The sequence below is a fragment of the Heloderma suspectum genome, chromosome 3 (assembly GCF_057233095.1).
Source record: "Heloderma suspectum isolate Gila_16-S chromosome 3, 16-S_ref, whole genome shotgun sequence".
Classification (NCBI taxonomy): Eukaryota; Metazoa; Chordata; class Lepidosauria; order Squamata; family Helodermatidae; genus Heloderma; species Heloderma suspectum.
In genome coordinates this window covers 122,292,545-122,319,792 of record NC_139460.1, presented here as the reverse complement: position 1 = coordinate 122,319,792, position 27,248 = coordinate 122,292,545, and the positions used below count along the sequence as shown (strand labels likewise).

General features: G+C 43.4%; 1 protein-coding gene across 1 annotated transcript in view; it reads left to right on the top strand.

Moving 5' to 3' along the window:
* Window positions 1-3,720: 3,720 nt before the first annotated feature.
* GABRG3 (gamma-aminobutyric acid type A receptor subunit gamma3) overlaps window positions 3,721-27,248 on the top strand; it is a 420,232-nt gene continuing 396,704 nt past the window's right edge. The window contains exon 1 of the mRNA XM_084845522.1: window positions 3,721-3,910. Coding sequence (XP_084701648.1) covers window positions 3,721-3,910 — 190 coding nt within the window. The remainder of the gene's footprint in view (window positions 3,911-27,248) is intronic.

Here is a 27,248-nt window from a genome sequence, read left to right as displayed (position 1 = left end):
TCCACTGGATTTAACCCGAGACCTTCCCACTTCAAAGCATGTGTTCTCCCACTGACCTATAGTCCCCTCCCCTGAAACCATGTAGTTGTGTACCAGAATGGGAACTCTTTATTAGAGCCCTTTGTCCCCGCATGAGACTTATAGTTTTCACTGTTCCTTATGCCTGGTCTGTACACATGCAGCAGGATGAGGTAGAGTTCTTCTGGGATGGTTGAATTGTACTAGTCCCCCTCTACTCAGTACTGGTTAGGCCTCATCTGGAGTGCTGTGTCCAGTTCTGGGCACTGCACTTTAAGAGGGATGCAGACAAGCTGGAGAGGGTTCAGAGGAGGGCAACAAAGATGATCAGGGGACTGGAAACAAAGCCCTATGAAGAGAGACTGAAAAACCTGGGCATGTTTAGCCTTGAGAAGAGAAGACTGAGGGGAGATAGGATAGTGCTCCTCAAGAACTTGAAAGGTTGTCACAGAGAGGAAGGCCAGGATCTCTTCTCGATCATCCCAGAGTGCAGAACACGGAATAATGCGCTCAAGCTACATGAAGCCGGCTGAACATCAGGAAAAACTTTCTGACTGTTAGAGCAATATGAGAATGGAACCAATTACCTAGGGAGGTCATGCATTGGATGCATTCAAGATGAAGCTGGACAGCCATCTGTCAGGGATGCTTTGACTTGGGATTCCTGCATTGAGCAGAGGGTTGGACTTGATGGTTTTATAGGCCCCTTCCAACCCTATTATTCTATGACTGTATCATTTCAAACATCAGATGGGGGATACCATTTTCCAAGGCATAGAAGCTCCCCTGCAAGTAGAAAACTAGCACAGCAGGGAGAAAGGTTTTAACTGAGCCCACTTCCTGCTGGGCTGGTTCCCTACACATAGAGAATCCTTTAAAAAAAACAGGGAAACATTAAACAAAGTGATAATCAGATATGCTTGTGATATAAGTAAATTAAGTCCTATTATAATCTCATACTGATGCTGTACCTTTCCTACTTTGTTCCAGTTGTTATATTTGTGTACATTATTCTTTGTCTTTCCTATAAAAAGTGCATGAATATGTTTGCTTTTGCAATAAAAATATTGGGCCAGACTTACATGTTACACTGAACATGCAGTGTGCTGCTGCATCTTTGTGGGTTCTTTAATTCCTGGCAGGCATGGGAGGGGAGGTTATTACTGAGACTGCACCGCACAGAATAGGGAGCTTTATCCCTTCTCTCTCCAGACATGACTGGGACAAAGATGGCCCTCTCTGTGCCAGTGGGGACTCTTTTCTAAGGGGGATTTTTAGCCTGATGGCACCTGGCGAAGGACGAGATAAACCTTCCCATGCTTTGAAGTCTCAAGAACAATTCTCTCTCTGTGTGTGTGGGGCGGTGGTGGCATATACAATTAACTAAAGAAAAACCAAAGACATTACTGCACATCAGTGCCAGCCGCTTGCAGGCCCTTGGGCAAGACACCCTCAGTGGGCCTCCTCCTCTCTCAGTGAGGTTACTTTTCACTGCCATTGTCACCAGCTCCTCCTCCTCCTCCCCCCCATCATGGCTGCCTGATGCTTGCTTGACAGGCAGAAAGCCAATGAGCGAGTTGGCAGTGGCATCTGCTGCTCCCCCTTCTCACCACCACTGATGTCTGGGCCAGAATGAGCGGCAGGTGAACCAGCAGGTTGCAATGGTGAAGACGAGGATCACCAGTGGGAACCTGCTGGGGTGCGGGCCCTCAGCAGGGGCCCGGCCATGCCTTCCCTTGATGCTGGCCCTGCTGCACATCACTCATTCAGCTTAATGTGTCGTTTGGCCCATAGTGTGGAAATGTGACCTTCCTGCTGCAGTCCGAGGAGGTGCAGTCCAATCTACCACCTCATTCTCACCTCATGTGTCGATCGAGCCCTAACAAGGAGCCAGGCCAGTTTGAAACAACACAGTGTGAACAATACAATCATTCCAAAGTCATTCCAAATGCAATGCAATCCAAATACAATACAATACAATACAATCATTTCAAAGTCATTCCAAATACAATACAATGCAATCCAAATACAATACAATACAATCATTCCAAAGTCATTCCAAATGCAATGCAATCCAAATACAATACAATACAATCATTCCAAAGTCATTCCAAATACAATACAATACAAATACAATACAATACAAATACAATACAATACAATCATTCCAAAGTCATTCCAAATGCAATGCAATCCAAATACAATACAATACAATACAATCATTCCAAAGTCATTCCAAATACAATACAATACAAATACAATACAATAATTCCATAGACATTTCAAATGCAACAGAGGTCTGCATGCTAGATTATCGTGTCTTTGGTAACCAACCAAAGTTATGAGGAAGTACCTATTTACAAATGGCAGATCTCTGTCCAATGATGCAATCTTATGCATGTTTACTCAGAAGTAGGGATGTGTGAATCGGCAAAACTTGAGTATGTCAAGGTTCTCCAAATTCCACCTTGAAGCTTGTTTAGACAAGCTTCATAGTCCATATCCGATTGTGAGCTTTGTTGTCTCTTTCCCCACTAAAATGTGTGTATATTTTTGTGTGCAGTTCCCCAAATGTACACATCAATTGTGCACAGTTTGTACATATTTTTTCTCCCACTAAGATGCTTGTGCATATCTTTCCCATGTATTTGAAAATGCATTTTTATATGCTTTTCTCTCTCTTTCAAATGTACACATTTTTGGAATGCATTTCCTTTTTCCCGTGAATTTCTTCACAAGTTTGTAAATGTACAGGCTAAGGACTTTGACCACAGTTGTTTTCAGGTCTGTGTTTGGTTCCAGGAAAAGTGAACTGAGAAAATTCTGGTCAAAAATGAACTGAATTTTTTTCTCACACATCCCTATTCAGAAGTGAGTTCCAGAGTGTTCAGTTGGGACTTACTCCCAAGAATGTGTGCTTAGGAATGCGTTCTAACTATCTTATTTAGTTTCTGGGACTGGAATCTTTATGGGAATACAGCAGTCCATATTGGCTTGGATCATAAAACAATTTAAGGAAGTTCATGGAAGGAAAGTTCCTTGCCCCAGCAGTGCCCATGTGCCATCCCACATGGTTGAGGAGAGCTTCTTGCTTTCTGGAGAGGCTTTTAGGGGTCCCAGCCCCAGTAAGTGCAAAGGGGCAGGAAACTATCCTTACATGAACTTGGCCCAAGTTAAATTATCTTAAGATCAAGGCCAACCTTTTCAAGATGCAATATCTTAATTCTTAATTTCATACCCTTGGACTGCATTAAATACTGAAATACTGAAATGCTGAGAATATATCATAGTTTTAAATGAGGTGAAGTGATCAAGAAATCATTAAAAGATCTGACTTTTTAATATTCTTCCTGAGCAGAAGATGAATCTGTATGAGTTAGAGAAGCCATAGCAGGGAGTTCTGCAAGGTGGACCTCCACCATGGGCTGCTATGGCAAATTGCAAGCTACTTAAAATAAGGCATCACATGAAATATAAGAAAAGTGGCATTTATTTATGCCCAGATTCATGATCTAGTGAGAAGTAATGATATGAGACTATGCAATTATTTTCCATTAGAGTGCCCTATTTAGACTTTCATCTGTGGCAGTAGGGAGAGAGAGAGAGAGAGAGAGAGAGAGAGAGATTAAATTGGAAAAACAAATAACCAAGAAGCTTCCCACTGAACTACTGAGGAAAGGAAGGTGTGCTCAGTTTTTATTCATGTTTCACTGTCATATAATTTATTTCTTTTCCAATTGTAGTTCAAGAAAGGTTGAAGAGGATGACTTCGAAGAGTTCACAACAAACCAAAAATGGGTAATGTCTCCCAAAACACATGACACCGACGTGACACTCTTGCTAAACAAGTTGCTGAGGGAATATGATAAAAAGCTGCGGCCTGACATTGGAAGTGAGTGCTTTTTCTTCCATTTTCTGTCATAGGGAGACCATGAATAGTTGTAAATCATATGACAAATGGTTAGGCTCACATTGTAGAGTTTTTAGTGACCACTATGCATGATCTGAGATGTACCCCTAAGGTTGGGGTTTGGTTTAGGCTAGGTTTAATCTAGAGCAGGAATGTAGTTCCTCAGGCTTGGGGGCCAAATCCAGCCCTCTGGGGTTCCTCCAGTGGAGGCTGCTGAGTCTGATTTCAGTTGGACTGTGAATCCATTCTGGGTTTTAGTCAGAACCAGCCAGAATTCAAATGGAGCTCTCTGAGGTCCTGAACGCTATCCCCAAAATGATAGCTTGGCAGGATAGCTCCTTGGATAGCTCCTTTAGAGTCCTGGCTGGTTCTGACTAAAACCCAGGTTAAAATCACAGCCCCACCAAATTGGAGCCACCAGCCTCCACTGGGTTCCCCACATGGCCCCACCCTCTTTGCCCTAAACACTGATTGGTTGGTAGTTTCCCATCTTTTGTGCAGCTTTTTCCCCATTCTAAAAGGTTGAAATGCCTCTCCTAAGGCTTAGTGATCGGCACTAAGAGCTTTAAGCTAACATATGCTGGTATTTTAGGCCCTGCCCCTTTTATCTCTGGCCCTGCCCCCTTTGCCTTTGGCCCCACCCATCACTGGAATGCAGCCTCCCAAAGTTTCTCTGAAATGGAATCTGGCCCCCTGGGTGAAAAATGTTTGCAGTCCTGATCTATGCCATATAAACAATCAACAGTACAAAAAATGATACAGTAAGTATCATAATAAAATGATCTAAATTTTAATATAATGATATATCAAATGGCCATATTTAGATCACTTGTATTCAAGGTTTTGTTAGAAGCATGAATATTGGAATGTGCAGTTTGGCCCTTTGACACCAGGAGCCAAGAGACAACTGTTTGGTGAGGAATAAACAGAATTCTAGCAAAAGCAGCATAGCAGTCTAGCCAGATTGGGAATGGACTGTACCGGTCCAGCAAACAGATGCACAATGTCCTGATGTCCTTCTCAGATAACTGAATTAATACAGGGCCCAGTAACAGCTGCTTGAACAGAGGAGCTCAGAAATCATGAATAAACATGGATAGGCAAAAGTTGGACAGTGTCGCAGAAAGGAAAAGGGGTGGAAAGATAAAAAAGTCTATCAGGTCCAGCCTCTTGGCTACAACACAGTATCCATCCAAGCTTCAAAAAAGGTGCTGCGCAGAAAATTCTGTGCCTCAACAACCCATTTGCATCTCTCTCTCTCTCTCTCTCTCTCTCTCTCTTTCTTGCTATTATACACATCCTGCCTTTTTCCCTCTTGGAAGGAACCCAAGGTGGCTTACATGATTCTGCTCTCCATTTTATCCTTACAATCACCCTGCGAGGTAGGTTAGTCTGAGAGTCGGTGACTGGCCCAAAGTCACCCAGTGAGCCTCATGGCTGAGTGGGGTCTAGAACCCAGATCTCCCAAGTCCCGGTCCAACACTCTAAGCACCACACCACACACCCGCTACATTTGCAGACCTCTGCTTCAAATAATAGATCCGGCCTGCTGAAGGTCAACCAGGCACATAAAAGAGGGTGTGATTAAAAAAAAAAAAGACAATGAAAAATAAAATTTAAGTGCTTGAGTGGCTTGATAATGAGGGGCTCTCCAAGTATGATTAATTTGCATAGCATCAGTGCACACAAATGTATTCGGATTAGGCTCAGGACACAGCGTGCATGTGCGTGAGAGAGCGCGCACGAGACAGAGCACAGGTGCCCAGGCCGAGGCACGTCAGGGGCCCGCGTGCTGTAATTTAGCCGTGGCATCACAACGATCAGTGAGAGGGAGCATCGCTAGGTGCCTGGATGGTGGCGCAACAGCCACCCCCAGGGAGAAGCACCCGCCACAGATGTGCTGCTTCTTCAGGGGAGGTGGCTGTTGAGCTACAATCACCAAACCAATCAGCGGTGGTGTGTGTGTGTGAGGGAGGGTTGGATTTGTCTGTTTTTACTTTCCTGGTTGTATAACCTAACTCAGCCTTCCCAACCTGGTGCCCTCCAGATGGGCTGGACTACTGGATGGGCTCAGTGAGAGGGGCCATAGCTCAGTGTGAAAGAGCGCCTGCTTTGCATGCAGAAGTTCCTGGGTTCAATCCCCAGTTTCTCCAGTTAGGGCAAGCAAAGAAACTTGCCTGAAACCCTGGAGAGCCATTGCTGCCAGTCATTGTTGACAATACCGGGTGAGACAGGCCCAGGGTCTGACTCAGTATAAGGCAGCTTCCTATGTTCCTGTTAAACTCCATCTTCACCAAATACTAACATTACTTGGTTTAGTAAAATACCGTGTTTCCAAAGGACAGCAGTTAATATTTCCAGTTCAGTAATATGCAATGTGAGGTCTAGAAGTTCTTTAACACCTGATGGAGTGAAGCTCTTCGGGTTCTAACAATAACATGGTTCACAGCCAGTAACAACATCTGCAACAGAATTTTGGGAATGATATTTCATTTTATCCTCGACAGCCTGTCCTCAAGTCAGTAACTTTGGAAATAAATCATCTCTCCCACACAGACCCTGAATGAGCAGGTGAAATTATGTTATGGTTCTATAGGGAAACAATCTAATCACAGAGTGAGTTTCCATAAGATTAGCTATGGTCACACATTATCCCTGACACTGGAAGATCATCCATCGGCAAAATAATTCCCATTATTTCTCAGTATGCATTCATAAATCTTGGCTTAGATCAAGGAGTCGAATTATTTGACATCTTGTATATTCTAACAGACAGGGGGTGAAAAAAAGACCATATAATTCTGGAGTATATCAAGGTTCTTAAATAACTCCAGTAGACTGCAAGATGTTGCTGATTTTTTGTGAGGTACTAATCCTTGAAAACTCCTGTAAGATGGAAGGAAAAAAGAAGAATGTTGCTGTGGTCTAACACATGGCTGGGGACCCCATGGCCCATGGGCCAGGTCCAGCCAGCAGCTTGATTTCATCTGGCCCATAGCTGTATTGGGGAGAGTCTGAGCCTTGTACATAGTGTACAGCTGCCTCTATCCAACCCCACCATCCATCCAATTCCTCCTTTTTTCCCCTCCATATCTTGGATTGGTAGTCATTCCTTTGTTTTGATAGGAGTAGGGAGGGACATGAAAGCATCCCTGTTACGGATTGGTGTCAGATTGTGCATGTGACATCCCTGGTCATTCTTCACCCCTCCCACTTGGCACCAGTATCAGGGCTGGCTCAAGACATTTTGCTGCCTGAGGCAAAGAACAAGATGGGCCCCCTCCCACTCCACATATAACAGCTAAATGGGCTGGTAGTTGAATCTTTCTTCAACACTGGGAATGGGACAGCAGCACCTTCCACCACACCTGAAGGCAGCAGGCTAGCGTAGGGGGTGAAGGGCAGGCTGCATGGCCCACAGCTTTCTCCTCCAGGATCTTGCTGCCACCTCCCAGCATCTGCTGCCTGAGGCCACTGCCTCACTCTGCTTAATGGTAGGGCCGGCACTGACCAGTGTGATCAGAGCAGCCTAGCTGGGGTGTGTGTGTGTGTGTGTGTGTGTGTGTGTGTAGTTGTGCTCTCTTGTAGGGGGGCAGAGAAGGAAGCAGACTGGCCTGAAATCCTGTGGAACTTAGGTGGGGGAGTGTTGAAATGTCCAGGGCAGGCCTGGCTTGCATGTGCTGTCCAGCAGTGGAGTGAACTACCCATCTCATTTCCTCATGCCCTGTGGTCTCAGCTGCCACAGGAGAGGGATGACTGGAGGCTAACAGACAGAGAGAGAGAGAGACAGGATAGAGATTCGGTCATTGTCCTGTCCATCCAAGTGCTCAGTTGACTCCCTGCCTCAGCTGGCAGAGATAGTCTTGGCTTCCCAAGATTTTGGTACTCGGTTACTTCAACATGCCTGCTGAGGCCTCTTTGTCAGCTGTGGCTCAGGAATTTATAGCCCCATGAAAACCATGGGATGATACCAGGGTACTTTGGGCCCTACTCGCATGACCAGACATATGCTTCATTTTGTTTTTCCCTACTGGCTTAGATGCCAGTGAGCTGAGGGTGGGACACATGTCAACAGTCTCCTTCTCATGGACAAATGGCTACTAGGTAAGGTTTAGACCAGCCTTCCCCAACCTGGTGCCTTCCAGATATTTTGGACTTTAACTCGCATCATTGCCAGCCAGCATGGTCAATGGTCAGGAGTGCTGGGAGTTGCAGTCCAAGACACCTGGAAGGTGCCATGTTTGAGAAGGCTGGTTTAGACTCACAGGAGCTTCACATCTCTGCAGGGGTGGAGGCCCATTTAGGTTGGTTTGCTCCCAGAGGGCCTTGATGGTTTCCTGATGGTGCTTGGATAATTTTCTGCTAATATGCTTCTCACTCCTGTTGAAGCCCCAACTGAGCTGTGGGGTAGGGGAATGCTGCAGTTGACATGGTTACTCCTAAGAACGCTTTCCTGACAAGATGTATACTAGGGAGCTAGTACTCAAGGGAGCTTGGGATAATGCAGCAGCAGGGATGATACCTAGTCAGTGAAGGAGAACTCAGGAGGAATCTGACTGAACTTGGGCTAGAACTCACTTTTGAGCCCACTTATCTTGCTGCCATTGCCCAAGCTTTGTAACATCCAGGTTAGATTGTGCACTCTACATGAGACTGCCTTTGAAAAATGCTTGGAGACGACAACTGGTTCACAATGAGGTGATCAGGTTATTGACTGCCACTCACCCATCTGTGAACAATACTAACTCCATATGCTTAAAGAGCTGGCCTCTAGACTTTTCTCTCTGCACTCAATTCAAACTGCTGGTATTAACTAAATCCCTAAATGGTCTGGATAGCCAAAGGGCTGCCTTTTCTCATATCAACCTCCCCATATGCTATAATTGCCAGTTGTGGCCTTACTCCAGTTACCCAGTGCCATCAAAGTTAGGCAGACGGCAACTAGAGACAGGAGCTTCTCAGTGGTGACATTCAGGCTTTGGAACTCCCCCCACAGAATGTTGTGTGTGTCATCCTTTCTTCTACCTTTCTGGTTCCAAGTAGCATCAGTATTATTCATGTGAGCATTTGGGGTGATGCATTCAGGTGCATCAGGTGATGCATTTAATGGTGTGGGTCAAATTTCAGACTGTATTTATTTTTGGCATTTTAATTTGATACATTGTATCTTTTATTTTCCCCCTCATGTTATTGTGTAACATATTGTGTAAGGACTTTGAATCCTTGGGTTAGGAAGCTTATACTGGCTGAGAAACCCAGGTTTTGTCAGATGTCATGTGGAAAATCTGGATCAGGTGGTAAACCAAGTGTCATTTAGCTGCCTGCCAAGCACTAAGTTCATACGGCTAACTCCTACACTTGTTCTATAGGGGTTGTTCTCTAGTTTTAAAAGACATTACTTAATTAGCATGTAAATTAAACCAGCATATAGTATTTTTAAAAAGCTGTGTATATAAAAAAAAGTTAAATGAGTTAAACTTGAAATATATGTGTGATTGTCTTCGCTTGGTTAAGCTATACACTTCTCTTTAACTACATCCTCTCTTTAACTATATGGCTGGCTGGGGAATGCTGGGAGTTGTAGGACTTTTATCTGCATAGGATTGCACCCTTAAAGATATAGCAAGCAGCTACATTGTTTTTCTTCTTTACTCTACAGTAAGTTCAGGGGTACCAATCTGGATGGGGAACTTAGCATGGGGGTATGGTTTTTTTTTAACCCTTTCCCCCTGCTGCAGTCCCAATCCAGATTGTGGGCCCATGCCTGTTTTATAATATATTGCCAAATACTGATCTTTTAAGGAACATGCACTTTGGGTCTAAAGGATGTTTCAAAAAACAATTTGTGGGGATAAACACAGGGGTGGACCCAAAACACCCCTCTGGGTGCATGTGACACATAAGAGATGCCATCCTTTGCTATGCTAAAGATTAGTTGTACTGCTTGGTTTATGTCACTAGGTGTCACTGTAGTACTGTTTGCACAGCTAACAGCAGCACCATAGCATCCAGGATCAAAATACAAAGGGGGGTCCCTTGAAAACAGCTAGTCATTTATTATTTTTCTTTGGTACTGTTGTTGCAGTCCTATGCACACTTACATGGGCTAATCCTCACTGAACACTTCTGAGTAAACAACCATAAACAGGATTGTGCTGGTAGGGAGAAATCTCTCCGCTCCATAGGATTGTTTTAATACAAACAAGCTATCATGGGGAGCGGCCAGAGAAGATTTACTTCCTTTTTCACTGCAAAAGGAATATTCCCAAGCATAGTAGGCGTAATTTTCAATAACCTGGGTTGTGGGAGTTTTATACATGGTATATCATGGTATCAGGAGAGAAGATAAATAAATGGAAGAAAGAAGATATGGTTATGATTTGTTCATTTCCTTTTTTAAAAAAAAAACACCCTCCCTCAGTAACAAGACATGCATTTTAAACAGGGACTCAGATGTACGGAAGAGGTGTGTTAGAGCAGATAAGTCCCATTTTTTCAATTTTTCAAACATTTGTTTGTACTTAGAAGCACCTATTGAACACAGCACTTTTAAATGAATTAAATACATTAAAAAATGTAGTGTGATTCACTTACTATTTATATCCCACTTTTATGGCCAGTTGGATCCTCAAGACAGCTTACAACTGCTATCAAAGACAGTCCAGAACAATGTTAAAAAATATCATTTTAAAAAAATTACAACAATTAAAAATTCGGCCACTCTGGAGGCCCCTAACCATGGCCTTTTGGGGGGGAGGGGGTGCAGGGGGTTCTAAATGGAAGGCAGAAGTGAAAGCCTCTGAGCACAAGCAGAACACCACCCAAAGTATGTTGGACTCCTGCCTTCAGCTTATTAATGGAATGTATCAAGCATCCAAAATATTCCATAAATAACACATTTGTTTATAGAAATGCAATGGAAAAAGGGAAAAAAGCAAAACATATTAAGTAGGGATATGTATCAGATTCACCTGAAGTCCAAAGCCTGAGGCAAACTGGGCCCTTTTGGACCATTTCTGATGATTCCGCAAAGCAAAGCAGACTTCCCTCCAAAGTGACTAGAACCAAAGCGGGACCCTTCAAAAGGCTTCATGCACAATTTATTATTTATTTGATTTGTACCTTGCTTTTTGTTGTTGTCATTGTTGCTGCTAAAAACAGTGTTCAATTCAGCTTTGGAAAGGCAGTAAGCATGTCTCAAAAAATAGCGTCTTTTCCTTTTGTTTCTTTAAATGCTGACAACAAACAGAAAATAAGTTATCAAAAAAACATTTTTTTTTATTTCCCATGATAGTGAATGGGAAGCATGAAGTCTCATATTTCCAAACCTTGGTCCAGATTCGGTACCGGAATTGAAGAAGCCAGCCTCAAAATCAGCTCAAGCCAAACCGGGCCATTTTCTGGAGCACCAAATCAGGACCCAAGTCAAAACTTGCGGTCAGTGCACATCTCCAAAATTAAATGTAATTCATCAGCAGAAATCCATAAAAATAAGCCACATAGGTTATTTTATAAGATTATAGGGATAGTTCTTCAGATAATATTTATGAGACAATATATGATTCATCTTAAAATGTAAGTGGGAATTTTTAAAAATGAACTTTTAAGATGTTAGAATTTACCACATAATGCACATGAGGTAAGATTCAGTTAATCATAAAATACAAGGGAAAAGTATAATATTGTAAGTATAATTCATCAGATAGATTTCATAAGATGAGATCTGATTGGTGTTAAACATAAGTAGCAAGCAATTACACTTTAAAAAAACAACAACCCACCACTCTCATGACCACCTAATAGAATCAAGTTGTAAAGTTCATGTGGAAAAGCTCAACTGAGGTAGTTATGAATGAAGGTATGAAGCACATTTTGGAACAGAAATAGCTATTAAATAAGGATATTAAAAGGGGGCTATATAGTAAGAATTAAAGCAGGCATGGCAAACCTTTTTTGATCTGAGGACTGAATTGGCTCAGGGCAAGAAGGTCGGGCCATAGCCACTCCAATCTTCAGATGCGGACATTTGAGGCACCTACCTATGAAGTGCTTTGTTGCCTTTCCCAGCTGAAAGGGAAGAAAGAGGAGGGGGCATAGTAGTCTGCTTAGGAAGAGGAGGCAGAAGCAACGAATCAAGGAGCAAACGGGGAGAGGCAAGGCTGATGGGTTTTATGCTCATCGGGCAGTTCCGTTGTGTGTGTGGGCTTGGAGCATGGCGAGCCCTGTTTTATTTGTTGTGCCCTATATTAAGCTGTAGCTGAGCTTGTTGGCTTATATTAAGCCAAAAGCTCAGCTACAGCTTTGTAGCTGCAGAGTTGACTTCCAGCCATTTGTGGAAATACAAAAATTCTTCTTTTTCTGGTCTGAATTATATAAAGCGAAAGTCATGAGCCCTTCTTAATACATCCCTCATAATGCAAAATCTTAAACATGCAATTAGGGTCTACCAGGTGTCAATACTGATAGTGGTAATCTCCTGAGTGATCTGTGGGCTCATTCAGTTTCAAGCTGGCTATCCTGAGGTAAATGTAACATGACCAGGAGGAGCCAAATGTTACAAAACAGACTACATCTGCTTTTCTTCTCTGTCTGTTGTGTCCCCCAATACTTTGATCATTTCTGTGAGAGCCTCCCTCAGAGTGAGCAAGCTTGTTTGTTGGCTTGCTTAACAGAACAATCATATGCACATCTACTCAAAAGTAAATGCCCCTGAGTCGAATGGGCTTACTTCCAAGGAAGTGTATATCAGATTGCAGCCTTAGTTTTTTTCCATACTCACCCAGAGGCATTTCCCTACTTGCCATTTGTCTCCCTGCATAGATATCTGTTGCACTGCTAGAGAAGTACAGATTTGTTTTTCCAGTATCAGGTAGAGCAGAGCTTGAAGCTGCCTTAGTTGGTGTAAGTCTTTGAGGGCCACTTGCAACTAGGGATGGATGGATCTGTCAGTTTCCAGTCTGTGTCAGGTTCACATTTGTTCATTTCTAAAGGCACAGTCCTAGAGTTGCAGGTGCCTCTGTTAGATGGAAGCCTCCGATCTCAGAGGCTTCTAAGTATCCAGTGCCCTGCTGGGCTGTTGCTGGCAAGGCAGGAGGAGAGATAGAGGCAATATTTGCATCCTCGTCCTCCTCCCCCCCCCAGACAGGCCTCTGAGTGGTGGGGGAGGGGCTGGAGCTGGGCAGGCCATAGGATTCTTCATATCCTGGCCTTGTCATGCCCCCACTAGAGGAATCCTCCTCAGAGCTGGAGTTGGAGCTCCCAGAAACCAAGGGCACCTCAGATCAGTCACCGCCACCAGACCAGGAGTGGTGCCTGGGCCCTCCGGGGAGATGGCTGCAGGCCCATCCTTGTCAGGGAGAGGGGACTCTGCCTCTGAGGCAGAGGCTGAGCAACCCTTGGCCCCCAGGAGCATCAGGTGACAGGCCAGTAGGGCTCCTGCGAGAAGGAGTGCTTGCTTGCAAAGAAGGAGTCCTCAGGAGAAAGTGACTTCTTTTACTATTTTAACTGTTTTTGTGTATTTTACTGCTGTAAGCCTCCTTGGAAGGGCTTCTGCCCTGGAAGGGGCCCAAGAAATGATATAAATAAATAAATAAATAAATAAATACTCACCAGTAGGGCTCTGACCAGAGAGCTCTAATGTACTGCAGCTGAGTCCTGGGTGGGGCTCAGCAGGCTTTAGTGTTAAAAGCCTTCAGTGGCTGCCTAGCCAGTGCTGGCAACAATGTCTTTGCCAGCTTCTACTGTCTTAGATCCTGTTTTCCCAACCTTGCCCTGTGATTGATGCTCTGTGCTACTGATCCTTGGGCTCCCTCTTGACTCTGTTCTGGACTGTGTAACGTATCTGACTGCCTAATTGTATTTTAACCTTTGCCTCCTATCTTGACAACTCCTGTCTTAGCCTGAACCCATTGGACTGAAACCTGTGTGATAGAACCTTTGCCTGCTTCATTACTTTGCTTCTTGGTCAGCCCCTTCACTCAGACTTTGCTGCAGCCAATGCAGGACAGGCTGCTTCTCTTCCTTCCCTGCTCTGCCCACCAGAATGCCCCCCTTTTGACCTCTCCGAGGACCTCCATGGCAGCTTTTGTGACCTTGGAAAGCAGCCAGCGTGATTCTTTCTAGAGGGAGGCATCAAGGGAAGGGATTGGATTCCAGAGTCCCCCTTGCAAGGTTATAGCAGTGTCTACAGTCTTGGATGGGAGGGGAGAGGGGGGACTTGGAAGAATCCCATTTTCCCTGGGATGCTTTCCCAGGAACATGGGATTGCTCTCCCCATGTATTTTATCCTAAAATATGCTTTAAAAAAGATACACATTTGGATACGTTGTTTGAGGTAAGTACAGATTCTGGACTTAATGGTCTTACAGAGAAGCCCTCTTTAGCTGGGAACATGTCTTGCTTTACATACTTCAAGATGCAGTAAGCCAGTGCTGCTGCATTTTGGATCCTCCTGCTAGTTTTGCTGATGGGGGCCCTGGACTTCTGCCCTGATGGAGCCACTTACCAAGATCCGCATTACAAATGTCGGAGAAGTGCAACATCCAAAGGATAACTACACTCCAACATGCACTTTACTAGTCTGGGAGGTGTGGATCAGGTCGGTTCACTTTGAAATGTGGATCAAACAAATTCCTCAAGCATCATAAGAACATAAGAGTCATGCTGAAATATGTATTTATGTACATTTCATCTGCAGCCAATCTAGGATTTAAAATCAGGGTGAGCCCTCCAGCATTTTAGGACAGAAAAACCATTGGAAAGTGTCTTTGCAATACTTTTGGAGAAAGATAAGCACGTGAGTAAGAAGACAGAAATACATGGATAAAATGTTTCTGTAAAGGAATGCGCTAATAAGGCCATGAAGTCAGTTATCAGGTGCTGTGGACCTCCTGGAGACCTGCTGCCACCTAGTGTCAGCAATACTGGGCTAGATAGACCAATGTTCTGACTCAGTATAAGTAGGGATGTACAAAAGTCACTTACCTTTTCACAGGTGTGATTCGCGGTGGGGAGGAGGCGCTCCGTCCCTCCCCCCGGAATCCTCCCTGGCCGGCTGTGTTCCACGGTGGCTCTGCGGAGCCGCTGGCCAGGGCCATCCGCAGCCGGGGTTCCGGCTGCGGCCAGGCTGCTGCGGACGCAAATGGCAGCTGCCATTTGCATCCTGCCAGGCTGCCATGATAGGCTACATAAGTATTTACGTAGCCTATCACGGCAAAGAGCAGGAACGCAAACGGCATCCGCTACGCCGTTTGCACTGCTGCTCTTTTCGTGATAGGCTACGTAAGTATTTATGTAGCCTATCACGGTAAAGGCAGCCACGCAAATGACCAAAAGACCAGCTGCCGCTGGCGGTAAGTTTTGTTCCGGGCGGATTCCGCGGGGTGGTGGGGGGTGGGAGGCCGTTCCACCACGGGTTTCGGGGGGCCGAATGCCAGTGCATTCGGCCTCACTGAAATCCGTGGCAGAATTCTCCGCCATCCCTAAGTATAAGGTAGCTTCCTATGTCCACATGTGCTTCTTTTTCATGGCCTTCCTTCTGACAAGCAGAACTGTATTTTTCTTCTTTGAGTCTTCTGAGATAATGGTTTTCGCTTTTGATTGTCCTCTCTGTTTCCCCCTTTTTGAGTTCCCTCATCCGTATCTCTTCAAATGTTTTCTTATTTTGCTCAGAGGGGAAAAAAAGGGATGAAAATCTGAGAGAGCAAAACAAGTGTGAAAATATTGTCAAAAGGAGGCAGCAGTTTGAGCTTGCAAACTGTGACTTTGTTTTATGTTTTGTGCAAGTAACTGAGAAAATATTACTTCCCCTAAAAACAAGATGAGATCTCAAAGTATATAAAGACTCCCAACAATAAATATACCCAAATTAGTTGCATCCTTGAATTATCACCATTTCCCCCCTCCACTACTGTTAGGTTCTGCCTTTTGTTTTCCAACTTACTTTGTTATCAAAGTCACTTCAAGTCATGGCTCTTTCTTCAATATATCCTTTCATGTTTCCTTCACGTCTTCTCCTTTTACTGCTGTTTCCTTTACTTCAGCATATTCCTTGGAAGTTTTTCATCTCATCATGGTGGCTATATACTACCTCGAGGATCAGAGGCACCAAGCTTCTGAATACCAGCAACAGGGAAACATCAGCGGTGGGCTGGGGGATGCTGTTGCACTCATGTCCTGCTTGTGGGCTTCCCATGGGCATGTGGTTGGCCACTGTGGGAACAGTATGATGGACTCAACCGGCCTTTCATCTCATCCAGCAGTGCTTGTCTTATGTACTTATGTTCCTGTCTCTCCAAGTTGTTCCCTTGATCCTGTTCCTTGTTGCCCTTGACTTCTATTACTCTGTTTCCTTACTTCCTTTATTTATATTAGGAGTAAAGCAATGCCCAGGAGGTCTTGCTTCAGATATTGTTCTATAATCTACTTCACATAGTTTCTCCCCACCCTTCGCAATAGGTGCAGGGACAGAGATCACGCTTAAATGTCAAATGAAGAATTATTTCATTATATGCCTGCCGATTTCATTCTAGTATCTCAACGGACAATGCAGATATCGCACAACAGTGTGTTTAACACAACTCAGTGTTGCTGTCTTGAACATGTTCATCCATGTTCATTCCAATATTTCAGTCCTCAAGGGAGATATAGGGTTGTATTCAATGACTGACTTATGTCCCATTCATTTCAGTGGGTCTACTCTAAGTAGGACTAACATTGGAGACACACACACTCATGCAGACAGAAGATGTTGCTCTTGCATTGGCTTGCTTGCGATCCCCTTGGTGAGGATTCAGAGTAAGGCAATTAGTTGTGGCCTAGTTGCAGTGTGCTTTATATCTTTCCCAGATCCCTGGTGTAGGGTCACACCGCAGTTCAAAACGAAACATGTCATGGTGTCTAAACATGTGTAGTAAATGTCATTCTTTTACCTCAGTGTGCAAGAGAGTTATCATATTACAAGCAAAGGGTTCAGTTTGCTCAGCCAATCAACCTTTCTATGTTCACTTGGTACTTCCTTCTGCTTTGAACATGCTATTATTTCTTGACGTATTGCCAGGAGGAGACAGATCCCAACTCTCTTGATCCACCATTTCCATCAAATTGAATTACCACCCCATTTCTCTTATTTCACTTTCAGCTGAGCCTTCTGAATAGTGGTGTTGTGTGTGTGTTTTTTTTTAAAAATCCTGCTGTCTCCAATTTTCTTCCACTAACTCAGTTGCAACCCTTTTCATTCTGGCCTTAGCCTTCTTCACTGTGCTGAAACTTAATACGATTTCTAATGATCTTCTTTTGGCAAAAGAATCAAGAGCTTTATTCTTTTAGATTGTTCTGCTGCTTTTGACGCTGTCAACCATCCTTTTCTTCTCTTTTTAGTCTTGGCTTCTTGGATTCTCTCTTAGACTGGATTCATTTTTCCTTTTCTGCTCATTCTGTAATGTTTCTGTCGGTAGGGTTTTCAGAGATTTGTTTTATTTATTTAATTGTATCCCACCTTTCTGCCAAAAATGGTGCTTGAAGGGAGTTAATAATAAAACACAGATCGGAAATGATGGGTAATATCCTATTGTGCCTGTGCACTTGTGAGACCCACTGCTTGTGCAACAGGGCCTTGGTACTTCCAAAGAATAATCCAATATGAGCAGAAATTCTCATTTCCAGAATGGGGAAAGCCAGTGGAGCTAAAAGGAAGTACTTCTTCACACAGCGCATAGTTTAAACATGGAATAGTTTAAACATGGAAATTCACTACCACAAGGTGTAGTGATGGCACCAATTTGGATGGCTTTAAAAGGGGACAACACAAATTCATGGAGGAGAAGGCTGTCAATGGCTACTAGTCATGGTGGTTATATATATGCCTCCAGTATCGGAGGCAGGATGCCTCTGTATACCAGTTGCTTAGAACCACAGGTGGGAGGGTGTTGCTGCTTTCATGGCCGATTTGTCATGGGCTTTCCACAGGAAGCCATTTTACCACTGTGTGAACAGAAGGCTAGACTAGATGGACTCTGGTCTGATTAAGCATGATTCTTTTTAATATATCAGTAGGCAAAGGCAATAAATTAGAACTTTTATCTAATATAACCCAAAGCAAAAATTTTCTTTTAATGGTTATGTCTTAGATGTGTCCTAAATTGTGGATGAATTTTAATATATTATTTGTTGTAACTTTTTAGGCATGTTTACAGATTATAGGAGTGTTTTAAACCATTCATAATCTTTTTGCAATGATATTTCAGTTACAGCCCCTGAGGAAGGGAAGTCCGTTCTGGAACGCATTGGGTGTGATAAAGGTTTTTTTCAGGCACCTGAGAATATTTTCTCTTCTCTTTTGGGACACACAAATGCCTTCCCCTCTTGAGGTTTCCTTCACAAATACGTTCAGAATCTTGTTGCAATCTTAGATGAAAACTTGAATTCAAAATAAAAAAAGAATGGGGTGGGGGTGGGGGGGAAGCAATTCATCAGGCATCTTTTCTTCATCTCCTCTGGGCTTTCAATTAACAGAATAGATATATCAAAGTCACAATCATCTTTTATATAATCTATTAAATGCTGTGGGAAAGGATTTAACTTGGAAAGTGTAATATTGTCAAACGTAAGGAGGCTGGTGGGGACATGTGCTGGCATAAATGGACGCAGGATTTATCCCTGTGATTTACTGCGACAAGATTTACACTTAGTGGAAATTGTCAGACATATTTTGCCAGCTTTTCAAATAACCAGGGTAACCTTCATTCATGTTTTCATTAGTCTCATCAATGGCCTTCTTAATTAGCACCAGGCTGTGACAAACAACTAGATGACAATTCTAAATATTAGTCATTTGGTGAACCAGATGTCAGCCTGGCAATGCTGAAATTTCAACAGATTTGCTTTTTTCCCCTTTCTTTTTTCTTTGATGGAAAATAACCGCCCTGTCTTAGGAAGTGTTTCAAAGTTGTTTTGAGAAGGTTGGTACATCAGTTGACAACCTTTAATCACTCTTCCGCTTATGATATACATATAATTCTATGGTTGCTGACAGTACTTTCGAACTATTTTTGTCTGATCCCCCTGACAAAGCAGCAGCGGATGGCTCAGGATGACTGACAGATCTGAGAGAGTAGCAGCAACATTCTCTGTCCAATCCAGGCAACATGACTGTGGGGAATGACCTTTGTTATATGACGGGGTTCCAGGCATGGCTAAATAAAACTGCTGTAAAATATGCTTGTGAGCACCCAGTTGCATTGTCCTTCTGGAACACATCAGTTGAAATGATCACCCATATATCTGCTTTCCTCTCTTCATTTCCATTTTTAAGTTTAGCATATGAGTGGAAGTAATTCCATCTTTCTATACTACATTCTGTGTTCTGCTTAGGGTGATCAGGTGCCCTCTTTTTACATGGGACAGTCCTCTGAAGACTTGCCAGAGGACCATCCTCTGTTTGAAAGTCTGTCCCATCCAATTCTGGTTTAAGGATAAAGAGCCATAAGAACTGCTGTCTATCAACAGTTAGCACCTGAACAGCAGACTGAAATACCTTCCCCCATGCCTGGCTCACCTAGGCATGAGGAGGACAAGGCGTGCAGGAGAGAGGCAAGGCAGCTCCTGTATGCCTGCTTTAGTATGCAGCTGGTGTCAAGTGAGGGGTGGGGCTCATGGGGCAATATTAGCTCATGACAGCCCACCCATTGGCCTCTTTGAATTCTGGCTCCCTCCCTCCCTGTAAGCAGTGTGGACTTTGCTGGTCACTTTTGGGGGGCCAGTAGGAATTTTTGGCCTACTGCTTACTTTACACTGTAATCACGGATAGGGGTGTGTGTTTTTTTGCCTATTCTACACTGTAAACAAGGATGGGTTAGTTGTTATGGTTCATAGGTTAATTTGGTTCAATGGCTGTTTGTTAGGTTGATTCCATCATATTGCATTCGGCAGGTATGTGCAGGCTCCTTTAGTCGGGGTTAAGGTTGGTGAGCACCCTGACTCACCTTTACAGTGATCCAGACAAGCTGGAGAGGGTTCAGAGGAGGGCAACAAAGATGAGCAAGGGACTGGAAACAACACCTTATGAGGAGAGACGGAAAGAACTGGGCATGTTTAGCCTTGAGAAGAGAAGACTGAGGGGAGATAGGATAGCGCTCTTCAAGTACTTGGAAGGTTGTCACAGAGAGGAAGGCCACGATCTCTTCTCGATCATCCCAGGCTTCAGGACATGGACTAATGGGCTCAAGTTACAGGAAGCCAGATTCTGGCTGAACATCAGGAAAAACTTCCTGCCTGTTAGAGCAATGCGACAATGGAACCAATTACCTAGGGAAGTCATGGGCTCTCCCACACTGGAGACATTCAAGATGAGGCTGGACAGCCATCTGTCAGAGATGCTTTGACTTGGATTCCTGCATTGAGCAAGGGGCTGGTCTCGATGGCCTTATAGGCCCCTTCCGACCCTACTGGTTTTATGATTCTATGGCTGAATGTACACATTATACCATTATCATAACTATTGGTACACATGACACCAGTGGGCAACACTAGTTATGATAATGGTATGATAATGGTATAAGAGCCTTGTGTGGTGCAGAGTGGTAGGTGGCAGTATTGCAACCGAAACTCTCCCCACAACCTGAGTTCGATCCCAGCAGAAGCTGGGTCTTGGGTAGCCGGCTCAGGTCAACTCAGCCTTCCATCCTTCCGAGGTTGGTAAAATGAGTACCCAGCTTGCTGGGGAGAAAGGTAGTCACAACTGGGGAAGGCAATGGCAAACTACCCCGCTATAGTCTGCCATGAAAACGTCAGCATAAGTGGCGTCCCTCTAGGGGTTAGCAATGACCCAGTGCTTGCACAGGAGGAACCTTTCCTTTCCATGATAATGGTATAACTGCTATGTGTGATTCATCCTATGATAGATGATGCCCAAGGCTCCTGCTCAGGGCTATGAGACACAATGGGGAGATAAGGATTGCCTTTGAGGCTAACTCATTTCACCATCTCAGAGTTTTTTGGCCCAGGGGGTGGGGTAACATGGGAGGGCATTTCAACACCCTAATGGGGGTAGTTCTGAGGGGTGGCAATCTCACAGATGCCACTCAACATGGTTAGGAGGGCTCACTCGATACACTGACAAGCTAGTTGACTGTATAGATTAGAAGCCCACACAGGTTCCCCTTCGCAGATCTTCTCAAATAAACATGGCCCAAGTTTACACCATACGTACATATGTCTCATCTCTTTATTCTCCCACACCCCGCTCTCTCACTTGCACCTGGTTGGAGTCTTCCGCACTATGGAGAGATGTACTGAATTTTGACATAAATTGTAATACTTATTTTGAAATGTGCATCTTTCCATAAAAACTAGCCCAAGCAAATGTTAGGCAAATCACTTTTCTCTTTTGTCCTTGTTCTTTGGCGATTCATGCATAAGTGTTTACCCTAGTTCTGCAGATACCGAGCAGTAAACATCCTCTCTCATTTCATTATATCCTGCTTGGGGCATTCCATTAGGCATCTGGTTGGCCATCGTGGAAAACAAGATGCTGGACTAGATAGGCCTTTGTTCTGATCCAGCATGTCTCTTCCTCTGTTCTTACATTTAAATGGTGGTCAGGCAGATATCCAAAATCAAACTCTCACTCTGGTAACCTCAAGCTGTGGCCTGCAAAGGGTGGTTCTGCAATGACACGTGTAAGTTTCGGGGGGGGGGATTTTTTTTTGCTGGAGCACAAGTTGAAATGTAGTCACCTTATCCAAAGGAGATGGGGTACAAGGCCTCCTGCTGTTACCCAAGGGGCAAAAGTCCACAATCTTATTCAAGGAACCTCTCCAACTACTCTGTCACATAGCAGATGTACAACATTGGTTGACTATTTTCCACTGGAAACAACACAATTTACTGACATGTATTGTTTACTGATGCTCGACCTTTAGTTGTAGGGCTGGAGGGCTGCTGTGATCTTGCTGGCTCTATGCTCTCTGGAGAATGTTGTGACCGTTCCAGTGCAATCCTAAGCATGCTTACTTGGAAGCAAGTCCCACTGAGCTCAATGGGACTTTATTCCCTAGTAAGTGTGTTTAGGATTGCAGCCCCAGGGAGCCACAAGTCCCACTGAGCTCATCTGAGATATGCGTGTATCCAGATTACAACTTTCAACGCTCATTTGTGCTAAACTGGAAGTGCAGGGTCCCTTATTCACTTTATCTTAGGCTCTGCTGACAATGTGTCATCGTTGTTGTTGTTATTTTGTTAGGGAAAGTATATTAGTATACATTTACTCAGAGACCGTATCTGTTGGTGATTATTTTTTCTTATGCAAAGCTGTGACTAAAAGGAAAGCTGGCCTCACCCTGTAGCTGGTGTGGGGCAAATGGGTGCACTGGCTCCCCTAAAGCTGTGTGTGTCCCCCCCCCCGATTTTTTTTTTTTAGAAAATTGTCATTTTAATTTGTGATATGCTAGACAATGAGAGCCTTCATTTAAAGAATGACAGCTCGTTTTACGAACAGGAGCAATTTAAGAATGGGACCCTCTGAAAAGTTCAGTGAATAAGGCAGGGCGAGTGCACAACAAAAGCCTCATCTGGAAGAGCCCCCCAAAGTTTGCTCACTAAAGACTTTCCCTGACCGAGGGTGGATTTTTCATGATCACGGTCACCCTATCATTACTGAAGCGATCCTGAAGAAAATAGCCTGTATAATAACATGGCACTTGAAGAGATACATATTAGAACTTTGTATTATGGGCTAGAGTTAGACTCCACCCCTTGGACATTCCTTTGCTCTGATTTTCAGTTTCAGTTGTGTTCTCTACCCAGCCAGCAATAAAGAAGCATGTTGGTCTGCCTGCACTAAGAGTGTGTTCATTCTGCAGTTATTATGATGAGTAGGGCAGGATTGGGTGCTTATTGCTAAAGGGTGAAATAAAGAGATAACTTAAAGTAACCTGAAAATACATCTACCCTAAGTTACCCTTTACTCTTTTAAAGCACTCACTGTACTCACAATTGCAGTGGTGATTTTCTTCTTCTGTTTCTTGAGTACTTGATGGCAAATGATGAATACAACCCTAGAGGAATAGAAACACTGCTGGCTGGCCACTTAGGCTGTAACTCAGGCCTAATTTCTGATTTTCCAATGTGTGCAGCTCAGCGTTAGGACTTTTCAGGGTTTCGGGGCTGAAAAATCAACCCAGCAACCAGTAAAAAAAAAAAAAAAGCACCCCCTCCCACCCCAAACCTTTGTTTCCCACAATTGGTTTCTAATCACTTAGTTGGTTCTTTATATTGTTGTTGTTGTTCAGTCATTAAGTCATGTCTGACTCTTCGTGACCCCATGGACCATAGCACGCCAGGCCTTCCTGTCCTGCGCTCTCTCCCAGAGTGTGCTCAAGTTCATATTCATTGCATCGGTGATGCTATCTAGCCATCTCATCCTCTGCCATCCCCTTCTCCTTTTGCCTTCAATCTTTCCCAGCATCAGGGTCTTTTCCAGGGAGTTTTCTCTTTGCAGGTTCTTTATATAGTAATCTGTTCAAAAGTTTTCCTTTGATTGTCCTACAGGAAGGAAAATCTAAGGGTCAGGAACAAGACTAGAAGGACCCTCAAGGAAGAGTTAACAAACTCACCTGAAAGTATTTGTTTTCTCTCTGGCCTTCCCTAAAATTGTAGTATGGACAAGTTTCTTTTTTGGGTGGAATCTAAAACTGCAATGCCTAATCCAGCATCAAGGCCAAGCTCAGAAATTCACTGTCATTACCAAAGTAGTTCAGTTCATGAAGAATCAGAACACAGGGGCAGACCACAGGTGAAAGAGGACTGTAGCTATAGGCAAAGACAAGCTTTTAAGTCTGATATTCCTGGTGCTATGCATTTTTTCTCTCTGGTATTGTGAACCTACCATTCAGAAAGCTTTCTTGCATGTTTATCAAGTATTTTTTAAGTGTACAAAAAGAAGTCCATTATGCAGTAAATATTTTATGACGTTAAGGACTCAGTCTCATTGAATTCAACAAGGAAGTTATGCATATTGTTCTCAGCACCACTCTCCCTAGATGCATGACTGTGGTTGCATTGTAATGTGCTCTTATTCTTTTTCTAAACCTGCTTTTTTGTTTTTTGTATTGGTGTTGTTGTGATACAAGATTAAAATTGATTTTTTGAGAAAACAGCTCCACACTAGTTTTTAACTTCTTAGTTACAGCATAAACTATTTTGTCAGTTTTTCACCTTTTGGTATCATTGCATCCTTAACATCCCTTTTTCGTATGGAACAAAAAATATGCCAGTCATTTAATTCCTGGTATTCATACTAAATTTCCTGTTAACTTGACCTTTACATAGCCCATTATGTAAGTTAACACACTCCCTGCATGGAGGATGAGTGAGGGGGAAGGTCACTGCCTTTCCCTTCCCCTAGCTTGGCCCTCACATCCTCTACAGCAGTGTGTGTGCTATGCGCACTGGTGCTATGCGCCTCCCCCCCCAGTGCCCCACCTAGGAATGTGGCTGCCCCACCTAACAAGGAAGGCTGGCTGCAGGCCTGGCTGGGCTGTGTCTCTTCATAGATGTTAAGAAGCAACATATTTTCCACATTGCTCCCAAGCTGAGCTACCATTTCCTTCATCACAACCCCAGTTTTCTTATGGTCTCCTTTATTTCTTCCAAACCCAACTGCATAATTCAAGAAGAAGCAATTGGGAGTCAAGGTGTGGTGTCTTTCTCCTTCCCTTTCCTTTTGTATAGTCAAAGGAGAAAAGACATGATGCCTGTTTGCAAGACTAAGGTGAGCAGGGCCAACCTGAGATATTTTTCTGCCTGAAGCAAAGGACAAGATGGTGCCCCCTCCCATTCCATGCACAAAAGCCAACCAGGCTGGTAGTTGCATCTTACTTCAATAGTGGTGATGGGACAGCATCCTCAATAGCATCTGAGGGCAGCAGGCTAGCCTAGTGGGCACAGGGAGGTTGCACCGTACACAGAGCTCTGTCCTCCAGCACCTCACTGCCGCTCCCTGCGTCCCAGCTTCTGCTGTCTCTGGTGGCCACCTCACTGTGCCTAACCTTGTGTTCCAAGTTGGGGCCTTGTCCTTTTATTTGTTACATTTATATTCTGCCTTTCCTCAACTTATGTTGGTGTACATGACCCTTCTGCTCTCCATTTTAACCTCACAGCACCTGTGAGATAGGTTAGGTTGAGAGTCAGTGACTGGCCCAAAGTCACCCAGTGAGCTTCATGTCCAACTGAGCACTAGAACCTGGGTCTTCCAGCTCCCAGTCCAGTACTCTAACTACTACACTGCACTGGCTCTGTTTTCCCTTCAGCACTTGAGAAATATCTTGTTTTTCATCCTATTGTGAATATTGCAAGAAATGAATGAGGGCTCACATTGTCCCTTTTTAAGAAGAATGAATTCAAAGAATTATAGGGATATTAACGGTGCTGCCCTGTGCTATTTTTAGTCCATGCAATCTGTCTTAAAATTACACCTATTATAGATATCTAGAGTTCCCTCAATTATTTCATTTTGCCACTCCTCTTCTTAAGAGTTGCAGCAGCAAGATTGGCATTTTGTTTCCAGTTGCATTACAATCAGGGTCACGTTAATCAGCTGTATTTGTTCGACTGAGTTCAGATTCCTTTCTTGATTGCTGAAGCCAGGGATCCAATTCATCCCAGGCTATTCTTTAGGTTCAATTTGAATTTCTGATTTTAATTAACTCTACTGAAGTGTCACAGAGCAACTGCTCTTTAACTCTGTGGAATTACTTGAACATGACATTCTGGATACTGGGCTGTTATTGTTATTTTTTAAAGCCTTCAGTTAAGTTCTGACTCATTATTATTTTTTATAACTTTCCAAAAAGTATCAAGTTTTAGAAATGCAAGGACTAAAATTCATACGTATCTACTCTGTAGGTTTAGACTGCATTAGGATTTCTGATTTCAGTTAACAGGCCAAAATGGTTATGGAGCCAGAATAAAGTGGTTCCACTGAGTTAGTCATGTCATGTCATTCTTGGTGTTTCAGATTCTGGACTAATAAAATTCCAGACTCATAATTTTAATTGTTTTTTTAACTGGCCAGATATATCAAGTTTAAGAAATACATGCAAATTAGAGCTACATAATGCTGGGGAGAAACATCACGCACCACTGGCCATGAAGTGAGTCGAAGTCTACAGTTACTATCTATTTGTATCCTTCCTGCCACCTAGGTGCTCACAGCTATACAGTTATCCCCATTTATGCTCACAGCAACCCTGAGTGGTAGGTTAAGTTAAGAGAGCGCAACCAGCCCAAGGCTTCCACTGATCTTCATGACTGAGCAGGAATCTGAACCCAGGTCATCCCAGTTCAAGTCCAACATCTGTAGACCATAGCTACAATCCCAATGAAATAATTTCATTCTACTGCTGAAATCAATGTGACAATGTGTAAATGTAACAAGTGGGATTTACAAACAGAAATATTTCAAAGCTTTTTCTTGTTTACAGTTCATGTGCTTGCTCAATCAATAGTGCCATGAACCAGCCCTATACAGTGTTTGCTGGGATGTGCGAAACATCACACAGGTCCAGATGAGGGAGGGAAGAATTGCCATGCTGGATTTACACCCAAAGTCCATCTCGTGCTCTGTTTCTGACAGACATCTAGCCAAGGAAGATCACAGACTGGGCATGATAGAGAAAGCCATCTGCTGTTTGTCTAGTAGTTGGTTTTCAGAAGCATGTCCTATTCCGAACACGGAATCCTTCTGAACATTTGTCCTCCAGTTTATCTACTCAAGACCTATGCAAACAGTGACCTGTAAAGGCAAATGCGGCTTACTAGCCATGTACTTCAGCCAGCCTGTATAAACCAAGCAAAATTATTCAAGTGGATCGAGGTATTTCTTGCATCATCATCAACAAGCCTATATTTGGCAGCATTTATGAGTGTGTGTATGGCATTGTTAAGTTCGCCTCCTCTTTATTGTTGTAGTGTATTAGTAGAGCAGTTTAGCTGCATGATATTACACATGTTGGATACTTTGTACATCCTATTGTTATTTTTTTTTAATTGCTGATATCAGTCAGTTGTAAGTTATTGCCTGTAGACATAATATGTAAAACAATCTAAGTACAATGATTCCTGTTGTGTGTCCTCTCCATTACAAATGTGTTCTATTTAGTCATCTTTCACATGTGTTTTCCACTATTAACTAAGCCCATAGACAAGATTTATTTATTTAAGGAACTTGTATACTGCTTGATGTCGTAAGATATATAAGTGGTTTACGTAAAAATACATAAAATACAATATACTGGAAAAATAATAAATACGTTAGAAGTATTAC